This window comes from Salpingoeca rosetta (assembly GCF_000188695.1).
Source record: "Salpingoeca rosetta unplaced genomic scaffold supercont1.18, whole genome shotgun sequence".
NCBI lineage: Eukaryota > Choanoflagellata > Craspedida > Salpingoecidae > Salpingoeca > Salpingoeca rosetta.
This window is the reverse complement of record NW_004754916.1, coordinates 173,334-183,333: the sequence shown is the minus strand read 5'-3', so window position 1 is coordinate 183,333 and position 10,000 is coordinate 173,334. Positions and strand designations below refer to the sequence as shown.

General features: G+C 55.1%; 5 protein-coding genes across 5 annotated transcripts in view; 2 read left to right on the top strand and 3 right to left on the bottom strand.

Annotated features, from left to right (window-relative positions):
* The window catches only part of PTSG_06453 (uncharacterized protein), a 1,931-nt gene extending 1,304 nt beyond the window's left edge, over window positions 1-627 (bottom strand). The window contains exons 1-3 of the mRNA XM_004991776.1: window positions 488-627; window positions 273-359; window positions 1-5 (exon numbers count right to left, since the gene is read on the bottom strand). The exon at window positions 1-5 is cut by the window's left edge and continues 90 nt beyond it. Of these exons, the coding sequence (XP_004991833.1) occupies window positions 1-5; window positions 273-359; window positions 488-515 (120 nt within the window). The 5' untranslated portion in view covers window positions 516-627. The remainder of the gene's footprint in view (window positions 6-272; window positions 360-487) is intronic.
* An 87-nt stretch (window positions 628-714) lies between these two features.
* PTSG_06452 (uncharacterized protein) lies at window positions 715-2,342 on the top strand. Its single transcript, XM_004991775.1, has 5 exons — window positions 715-929; window positions 1,173-1,282; window positions 1,440-1,510; window positions 1,656-1,752; window positions 1,982-2,342. The coding sequence occupies exons 1-5, from the start codon at window positions 850-852 to the stop codon at window positions 2,113-2,115; spliced, it is 492 nt and encodes a 163-aa protein (XP_004991832.1). The 5' UTR covers window positions 715-849; the 3' UTR covers window positions 2,116-2,342.
* Window positions 2,343-2,719: 377 nt separating this feature from the next.
* PTSG_06451 (uncharacterized protein) lies at window positions 2,720-4,754 on the bottom strand (the record flags this gene model as incomplete). Its single annotated transcript, XM_004991774.1, has 7 exons — window positions 2,720-2,876; window positions 3,098-3,185; window positions 3,424-3,479; window positions 3,645-3,703; window positions 3,927-4,080; window positions 4,223-4,301; window positions 4,597-4,754. The coding sequence occupies 7 exons, from the start codon at window positions 4,752-4,754 to the stop codon at window positions 2,793-2,795; spliced, it is 678 nt and encodes a 225-aa protein (XP_004991831.1). The 3' UTR covers window positions 2,720-2,792.
* Window positions 4,755-4,869: 115 nt separating this feature from the next.
* PTSG_06450 (tryptophan 2,3-dioxygenase) lies at window positions 4,870-8,429 on the top strand (the record flags this gene model as incomplete). The annotated part of the gene is made up of 12 exons (XM_004991773.1): window positions 4,870-5,128; window positions 5,329-5,396; window positions 5,533-5,598; window positions 5,785-5,846; window positions 6,043-6,082; window positions 6,325-6,395; window positions 6,553-6,616; window positions 6,857-7,009; window positions 7,245-7,366; window positions 7,653-7,732; window positions 7,981-8,155; window positions 8,393-8,429. 12 exons carry the CDS (start codon window positions 4,870-4,872, stop codon window positions 8,427-8,429), a joined length of 1,197 nt encoding a protein of 398 aa, XP_004991830.1.
* Window positions 8,430-8,497: 68 nt separating this feature from the next.
* Window positions 8,498-10,000, bottom strand: part of PTSG_06449 (glutamate dehydrogenase) — a gene marked incomplete at its 5' end in the record, with an annotated part of 4,060 nt that continues 2,557 nt past the window's right edge. The window contains 4 exons of the mRNA XM_004991772.1: window positions 8,498-9,021; window positions 9,231-9,342; window positions 9,577-9,666; window positions 9,873-9,988. Of these exons, the coding sequence (XP_004991829.1) occupies window positions 8,878-9,021; window positions 9,231-9,342; window positions 9,577-9,666; window positions 9,873-9,988 (462 nt within the window). The 3' untranslated portion in view covers window positions 8,498-8,877. The remainder of the gene's footprint in view (window positions 9,022-9,230; window positions 9,343-9,576; window positions 9,667-9,872; window positions 9,989-10,000) is intronic.

Sequence of the window (10,000 nt, the reverse complement as noted above, 5' to 3'; positions counted from 1 at the left end):
CATCTCTGAAGGCAGAGGGCGAGCGAGGATGGCGGCACGGCCCAGTGGCGTGAGAGCTCAGCAACCGTACACAAGAGGCAGGTAGACAGACAGATGGACAACACAAGACAGCGAGAGCCATGAACAGGCAAGCAGATAGACAGACAGGCAGACAGACAGACAGACACACATACATACACAGACACAGACACACAAACACACACAGACAGACAGACACACATACATACACAGACACAGACACACAAACACACACATTTACACAACGCGCGCACCTGTGCAGCAAGCTGAGATGGCAGTCTTTAGATCGGAGCTGGCGCGAACAGATCCAAGATGCTGCTTGATCAGCTTGTCCAATGCCGCTGTGCGCAAGAGAGCACCCACACGCGTGAGCTCGCGAATGAAGGACGGTGAGCGCGTGCGTGCAAGTGTGGATGCAAATGTGCCTGTGGTGCGACCAGCGAGCAAAGGTGCACGCGACTCAACTCACCTTTGGGCAGCGCAAGGTCGTCCGACATGCCGCCAATAATGTGTGGGTGGGAAGCAGCAGCAGCAGCAGGCAAGACCGAGGGAGAGAGCGCGTGTATGCGTGTGAGTGTGTGTAGGTGAGTGAGGCAAACAGAGCAAGTCAGCAAAGAGGCAGTCGTTCGTCGTCGTTGTTGGAGAAGACTTGAACAAGAAGAAGAAGAAGAAAAACGCGCAATCCATTCACACACACACACACACACACACACAACAGCCAATACACACGTGGGTTTCAACGCGCACTTTGCTCCAACCACCTCCCACCTTTGAAGGATCGTTCTTCCCCCCTAACCCCATCTCTCGCTCCGTGTGGATCCACCCATCGCCATGTCTGCGCCCGTGAGCATGTCGTCCAAGAAGAGACCGCCTGCGGTGCGCAGGGTGATCGCTGCCCCGCGCAAAGCGAGGTGAGAGTGTGAGTGCGTGTGTGTGCATGTGTGTGCATGTGAGTGCGTGTGTGTGTGCATGTGTGTGTGTGCATGTGTGTGCATATATGTATGCGTGTGTGTATGCGTGTGTGTGTATGTGTGTGTGTGTGTGTGTGTTGGACGTGCAGAGCGAGTGGGCCTCTCATCTTCTCAATTGCAACACACACACACACAAACACACACACACACACACACATGCACATGCACACGCTGCCATGACAGGGATCCCCGCTTTGACAGCAAGTGCGGCACGCTGGACGAGCAGCAGTTCCAACAGGCATACGGGTTCCTGGATGAAAAGCGCAAGGCCGAGATGAAGCAGATCCAGAAACGTGCGCTGCGTTTCGTTGACGCCTGTGTCGTTGACATGTGCACGTGGACGTTCTTTGCTGGAACACCTGCACATATCCTGCTCGTGCATGCCTATTGTTTGCACACTTCTCACATCACACATCATGTTCATTTCTCCATCCTCCATGCGTGGTGCAGGGTTGAAGAAGGTCAAGAACGCAGAGCGCAAGCAGGAGTTGCAGCGGTTGCTACAGAGCATGAAGGAACAGGTGCACCCACGCAGAACCACGCCACGCCCTCCCATGCCCTCCCATGCTCTGTCATGTTCATCCCTCCCGAAAGCAACACATAGTTCACCTAACCCACCCCCACCTCTCCTCCACACCTACCTTCATGCGCGTGTCGGGTGCGCAGGAGAAAGCGCGTGAGCAGAAGGCGCGGCAGCGAGAGGCAAAGGTGAAGCGCAACAAGATGGTCAAGGACTCAAAGGGCAAATACTTCCTCAAGAAATGTGCGTGCCTATGATGTGTGATGTGTGTGTGTGATGTGTGTGTGTGTGTGTGTGATGTGTGTGTGTGATGTGTGTGTGTGTGATGTGTGTGTGTGATGTGTGTGTGCGTGTGGTCGTGGTGAGAAGACTTGGTCCATGGTGCAATCGTGTTGACGCGTGTACACGTGCATGCTGCCATGTGTTCACGCCATTAATCTCACCCGCCACGACCACGCCGTCACGCCAACAGCCGACCAGAAGAAGCTGGAGCTGCTGAGCAAGTTTGAGAAGCTGAAGAAGTCGGGCAAGCTCGATAAGGCACTGAAGAACAGACGCAAACACAACTTGCAGAAGGACAAGGCCGCAGTCGGCACCAGGCACTGATGGCTTGTTTGTATCCTGTGTGTGTGCGTTTGTGTACTGCGTTGTGTGTGCTGTGTGTGCATGTGCATGTGTGCGTGTGCGTTTGTGTGTGTGTGTGTGTGCATGTGTTGTTGTGACATGGCGTGCATGCGACACGCGAGCGATCCAGTTGCGTATGTGTGTGTGTGTATGTGTGTGTGTGTGTGTGTGCTGTGCTGCACCCGTCGCATTTGTGTAAGCATATCCCACCATCTCCCATAAAGGACCCGCTCCAGGTGTGTGTGTGTGTGTGTGTGTGTGTGTGTGTGTGTGTGTGTGTGCGTGCGCTGAACTGTTTATGACCGCCAAACACGGTTCAGGCGACAATGTGACATGACTACACCACAAGCGCAGCGAGAGTTAGAACACAAAGACCACCACACGGTATGATGCGACACAAAGCATGCATATTTGTGTGTGTGTATGTGTGTGCGTGTGCGTGTGTGTGTGTGTGTGTGTGTCACCAGCTGGTCGGTGTGCCGAGTGCAGAGACACCAACGTCGTCAACATCACATCTCGCAACAACAGGTCTGCAACCACCATCAACACCATCAAACAATCACAAGCTACACCATCAACAACACCATCAACACCACCATCAACAACACCATCAACACCACCAACATCAACATCGCGGCCACAGTCGCGAGTGCTTCCGTTTACTTGGCGCCTTCGCCCTTCTTGCCGGATTGCATATACGCACTGATGATCTGCACAACGACGAGCGGCACAATGTACACCCACTGGCGATGATAGCATCGTGGCGAGAATGGTGGTGGTGATGATGATAATGATAGTGATGATGGTGGTGGTGATGGTGATGGTGATAGTGATGATGATGGTGGTGGTGGTGGGAGAGGTTAGGACGACCAAGGAAAGAGCAGCGTGACAGCAAGGAAGGCAGACAGACAGATGGAGGCAGACAAGGAGAAAAAAGCACAAACAGATGCCAGCATATACGCACCATTCTGTCCCAGAAGGACTTCTGTTCGGGCTCCTTCTCCTTGGCTTCTTTCTCCTTGACCTTCTCAACGAACTCGGCCATGTTGGGGCTGCAGGGTGTGGTGGTGGCGGCGGTGGCGGCGGTGATGAGAAAAAAAGGAGAGGAGCCGCGGGGTTGTGAATGAGTGGAAGTGGCGATGAACACACGGACACGGGAACGGACACGGACACGGACACACACATACACACACACACACACACACACACACACACACACACACACACACACACACACACACACACACACACACACACACACACACACACAGAGGTAGAACATGCACTCACGATGGGCCAGTGTTGGGACGGACAAACGTGACGGTTGTGCGTGGCTTGAGGGACGCCTGACAGTGGACGTGGTGTGTTGGGGGGGGGGGGAGGTGTAAGCAAAGGGGAACGGAAGGAAATGGGTTGAATACACAGACACACACAGACACATACACACACACGCACACAGACACAGACACACACAGACACACAGACACAGACACAAAGGCACACAGACACACCTGCTTGAGTGTTGCGGGGCACTCGCTGGACGTTGACTCCGACACGGCATAGACAGCGCCTGCCACAAAACAAAGCACCGTTGGCCGGTTAGCGGAAGGGTACAGGCAGACAGACAGACAGACAGACAGACAGACACACACATGTACATACACATGCACACACACATGCACACACACATACACATGCACATACACATGCACACACACACAACCACGCACAAACACACACACACACACACACACACACACACACACACACACACACCCCCCCCCTACACACACCGTTGTCGTTGACGTGCAGGATCATGCTGTCCATGAAACCGGAAGCGTAGAGGTTGCACGCGGGCAAGAATCCTTCTGCCACCACCTCTGCGCCGCTGCTGTCCACCTGAGATCGCACGCGCACGCGGTACATCTGACCCTCTGTTGCCGCCACCTGCACCATAGGATGCAAAAGCGCGACAACAGCGTAATGTGACGCAGGGAACAGAAAGAAGCGAACCTTCACAGTCGCGCAGCCACGGCATCCTTCCCCTCCTCCTCCTCCCCCCGGGTGTGATTCCATGTTCATAACGTACAAAGAGGCGCTCTGCAAAGTCCGGTGTCACGGTTTGCTCGAGGACACCTTTCGTCTGTGACTTCACTTGGATGGTTCCCCTATCGTTGGCAGACACGTTACACGACGAGATACAAGCCACGCACATGCATGTGCGTGAGGCATGCAATTCACATCACATCACATCACTCACACACACACACACACACACACACACACACACACACACACACACACACACACACACACACACACACACACACACACACACACACACACACCACACTGCTGGCAATTGTCGTGTGATTGTATCATGCCACAGCACATCGAGTTGTTCCTGTTACGTTCCCTTTCCCCCTGAAGCCATTCACCGACCAAAACCCCCAAGACGCTCACCTTGGGGAGAATGGGCCCGAGCCAAGTGCGTGGTCCACCGCATAGCTTGTGATGGCCTGGTTCTCACCGTCATCACCACCAGCACCAGCAACAGCACCCGCCACACGGTGCGACAACACCAAGCACACCACAACCGCGACAGCGACAATCAAGTTCATCGTGGATGTCTGTACACAACAGCATAAAGTGTAGTCGATTGCCTCATCCCATACGACGAGCAAGAGAACAACCGCGCACCAGCCACTGCCGCACGCATCAACAACCCCCTGCATCATGGAGCAAGCCGCGAAGAAGGCCAAGGAGGACACGCCGCTGACGACGACGACGACGGCGCGTGTGGCGTCTCCACCCGTGTCGTCCTTGGCGGACGTTGCCTCAGCCACCGGCATTGTGCGGCCAAGCGATCATGGCGCCCTCTCCTACGGCAGCTACCTGCAGCTGGACAAACTGCTCAAGTGCCAGAAGCTGGAGAGCGAGCGCGTCTTCGGCGAGACCGCACACGACGAGATGCTCTTCATCACCATCCACCAAAGTGAGCACGTGGGTGCGTGTGCATGTGTGTGTGTGTGTGTGTGTGTGCGTGCGTGTGTGCTTGTCGCAAAAGTTGGCCGGCGGTAGGGGTTGTGGTTGGCTCAGCCACCATTTTTTTTTGGGGGGGGGGCCGCGCTGTACCTTGCATGCTGACTCAACGGTGTATGCGTGCGTGTGCGTGTGTTTGATACGATGTGACAGCGTACGAGCTGTGGTTCAAGCAGATCCTCTTTGAGCTGGACGATGTGCGCAGTCTCTTCTCTGCCGAGGTGAACGCTTTGTGCTGCATGATCACAAGTAGCACAGCGTATCATATCAACAGCTCTGCACTGCCATCATGCACGCGCACGTGTGTGTCACATGCTGACGTTTCTGTGTGTGGCTTGCTTCCACTCGATATTGCAGTACTTGGAGGAACAGCTCATGCTCAAGGTTGTGGCTCGTCTGGACCGCATCAACGAGATTCTCAAGGTGCGTGTGTGAGTCAGTTTGTGCGAGTGCATGTAACGAGTGGGTGTTTGCGCTTATGGACGGTCTTGCGAATGTGGGAGTGTATGTAGTTGAGTGCGGGCGTGTATGAACTGTTCAGGACCGAATGCGCGTCCGGTGCAACCACCACAGCGGCACCTCACACAACACGTGCATGCGGAATAACAGCTGTTGGTGCAGCAAATGGCCATCATCGAGACGATGACCCCGTTGGACTTCCTCAAGTTCCGGTCAGCAGCGCGTGCTTTGCATCGCAACACATGTCACTCTTCATCTTTGCTCGTTTGCTTCCTTTTCGGCCCCCCCAAATCTCACAGCTTGTGTGTGTGTGAATGTGTGAATGTGTGAATGTGTGTGTGTGTGTGTGTGAATGTGTGTGTGTGTGTGTGTGAATGTGTGTCTGCAATGCGTCGCCCCACCCTGCAGCAATTTGCTTGCGCCTGCGTCGGGCTTCCAAAGCGTGCAGGTGTGTGTGTGTGTGTGTGTGTGTGTGCGTGCGTGCGTGCGTGTGTGTGCGTGCGTGCGTGTGTGTGTGCGTGCGTGCGTGTGTGTGACTTGCGCTTGAGCCGGGCTTTGACCTGCAACCACAAGTTCCTTGTTTTTCCTGTTGTCACAAGCACCCCACATCACACGTCTTGCCTGTATCCATCACTCCTCTCTGCGCCATCCACTCTGCACTCATCCACATCACTCCATTATCGCCGTCAGTTCCGTCTGCTTGAAAACAAGCTTGGCATGCTTCCCCACCGCCGTCGCACGTACCAGCGCAAAGGATACAAGTCAGTGTGTGTGTGCGTGTATGTGCGTGCGCGTATGTGGGTACGTGTATATGCGCGTGTGTGTGTCACTGACACATTGTCGCCACTGCCGCCACCCCGCCAATGATTCCTTGCGCGCGCGCGCGTGTGTGTGTGTGTGCGTGTGTGTGCACACCAGGGATGCGTTGAACCCCGAGGAGCTTAAACTGGTTGAGAAGTCCGAGCAGGAGGACTCCCTCTTCGTTCTTCTCGAGGCAAGCGGCCATGGGGGGGGGGATCACGATGGTGGTGGAGGCGATGGTAAGGGTGGTGGAGGCGATGGTGGTGGTGGTGGTGGTGGTGGGGTTGGGGAGGGTTCCTTGTTGTTCTCCATGCAGGCGAGCCCGTTGTTGGCGGGTTCTCACCGCGGCATTTGCCGTGCTCACCTGAAACACCTCCTTCATGGTCACTCAAACCCACCACTCCACCACCACCACCGACAGCGGTGGCTTGAGCGGACACCCGGGCTCGACGATGAGACGTTCAACTTCTGGGAGCGGCTCAAGGCGAATGTCGCTGCGGACACGAAACGGCGGCTGGCCGAGGCAGAGAAACTGCCAGAGACGCACAGGCAGAAGCAGATTGACTCGGTCAACGTACGTGTCCTGATGTTGTACTTGTGTGTGGTTGTTTGCATGTATGTGTATGTGTTTGTATTGCTTGTTTGTGAGTGGATACGTGTTTGGGTGTACATGTGTGGGATTTGTGTACCAGCGCACACATTTGCTTTCGTCTCGCCCCCAAATCTTCTTTGCCTCTCCGCCCGTCTGCTCTGCGTCTCACTGCCCACCTCCACCGCTTCGCGTTTGGCGGTCACGGGATGGTCCACAGGAGGAGCACCGCAAGTTCCAGTCCATGTTTGACGACAAGCTGTACGAAAAGCGGCAAAAGGGAGGAAATGTCCGCCTCTCCCACCGCGCGATGCAGGGCGCTCTCCTCATCATGTTCTACAGGTGCACACGCCGCGCGCGGTTGTGGTTGTGTGTGTTGTTGTTTGTGTGCATGCGTATGTGCGAGTGCGAGTGCGTGCGTTGTTGTGCGTGCGTATGCTTGAAGTGACCTGAGCTTGTGTGTGTGTGTGTATGTGTTTAGTGTATGTATGTATGTGTGTGTGTGTGTGTGTGTGTGTGTGTGTGTGTGTGTGTGTGTGTGTGTGTGTGTGTGTGCGTGTGTTGCGCTCACACGTCTGTCATCATGACTGCTGCGCTGGCAATTGATTTTTGTTGCCGTTGCCTGCAGGGACCAGCCACGCATGCACCTCCCCTTCAAGATGCTCTCTCTGCTCATGGACGTCGACAAGCACATGCTCCAGTGGCGAAGTGAGAGTTGAGACGTGGTGGTTCAGACATGGTGTCCTTTGTATTGCCATTGTGGTTGTCGCTGTTGTGGATGTCGACGTTGTCGCTGATGTGGTTGTGGTTGTCATCGTAGACACACACACATGCACACACACACATGCACACACACACTAAACACATGCACACACACACGCACACACGCACACACACACACACGCACACAAAACACACTCGCACACGCGCCACCGCCACGACCACTATACCATCAGTCAACCATCTTGCGATGGTGCAGCGGATGCTTGGCACGCGCATGGGCACGGGCGGCTCGAGCGGCTACCACTACTTGAAGGAGACAACCAGCGATGACTACAAGGTCTTCCTTGACCTCTTCAACCTCTCCACGTTCCTCGTCCCGCCCCACATTCTCCCAGAACTCTCGCAAAGGTGGCTTTCGTGTGTGTGTGTGTGTGTGTGTGTGTGTGTGTGTGTGTGTGTGTGTGTGTGTGTGTGTGTGTGTGTGTGTGTGTGTGTGTGTGTGTGTGTGTGTGTGTGTGTGTGTGTGCGCGCGCGCGCGCGCGTGCGTATGCGCGTCTGCTCTCTCGTCCCCTCTCTGTCTCTCGCGCGCGCACTCGCATCACACTGAACTCATCACCTGGTTCTTGCTCTTGACCTTTTCGTCAGGACCCGCGAGGTGCTGCAGTCGTCCATCCACTTCTGAGCCCAAACACAAAGACTCCCATCCATACCACCACCCCCATTAGTTTGTGTTCTGCTATCCAGCTTCCCCTTCCATCCATCGTGTGATCGTGTGACTGGCAAGTCATCTATTACACATTTCAATATGCAAACCAGCACGCACACGCGTGTGCACCCGCACGTGTTGGCATACACATGAAACAAAACTGCAAAGGGAACAGGGGCAGAGGGAAACAAAGGGCGGGCAGGAATACTACAAAGCACAAGGCAAACAAACGGGAGAGTAGTAGTGGACAATCAGAAGAAATGCACGAGACAAAAGAGAGAAGAGAAAGCGAGCACAACATCATCATGCACGCGAGCAGTCAGCATTAGGCACACAACCTGGCCACACCTTGAAGCACACACGCTGCGAACACACGCACGCAGTCATGCACGTGCGCGTGCCTGTAGGCAATTCTCCCGCGTGTTTAGATGGCGGAGGAGGCGGGGTTGACGAGACCGCGCTTGTAGCGGACGTTGGCAACCTTGTTGATGGCAAGCACAAACGCCGCGACGCGAAGAGACACGTTGGTCTTCGTCTCCTTCTCAAGCTCAGCCTGCTGCCGCAGAATCTGTTGGCCAAGCGACGGGAGGTGGAGTGCGGGGTGAAGTGAGGGGGGGGGGGAGTGGATGGTGAGCGTGTGGCAGCAGGAAAGTGCAACAACAACAACAACAACAACAACAACAACAACAACAACAACAACAACAACAACAACAACAACAACAACAACAACAACAACAACAACAACAACAACAACAGCAGCAGTGTGGAGATACCCACCTGGACAAGGCTGTCGCTCATGGTGTCCTCGAGGCCAGACTCGGCCAGATCACGCTCAGATGCACCGCGCACAATGCGGTTCTCCTCCTCAGCCGTAATCTGCACACCAGTCCTGTCAGGCACACACACACACACACACACACACGCACACACACACACACACACACACACACACACACACACACACACAAGCACGCCCGCACACACACACACACACACGCACATAGAGAGCACACGATGCATAGAATAAGGGTGTGGTGAGTAAAGGGAAAGGTGCGGATGGATGGGAGGTTGTGGAAAGCGAAACACAACAGTGTGGCAGCCAGATGGTGGCACGGGTACGCACTGCTTGAGGATGTCGACAATCTTCTGCCCGCGGCTCTCGTCGAAGCGGCGGTTCAGGCGACCAAAGCGCACGTTGGACAGGTTCTTCAGCCTAAACACGCACAAGGGGAATGACATGAGAAGGGAGAGGGACAAGCAGCTGGAGGAAGAGGAGGAGCAAGCAGTAGCATCTACCACACCGAGAGCAACAAGTGTGGCGGCTACTCCAGGCTCAGTGTGTGTGTGTGTGTGTGTGTGTGCGTGTGTGCGTGCGTGCGTGTGTGTGTGTGTGCTGTGATAGGGGGTGATGGCACGCACCACTCAAAGTAGGAGACGACGACACCGCCAGCGTTGAGGTAGAGGTCTGGCACAATGACAATGCCGCGGCTGTTGAGGATAGTGTCCGCAGTCGGGGTCAGCGGGCCGTTGGCCGCCTCGCCAATGAT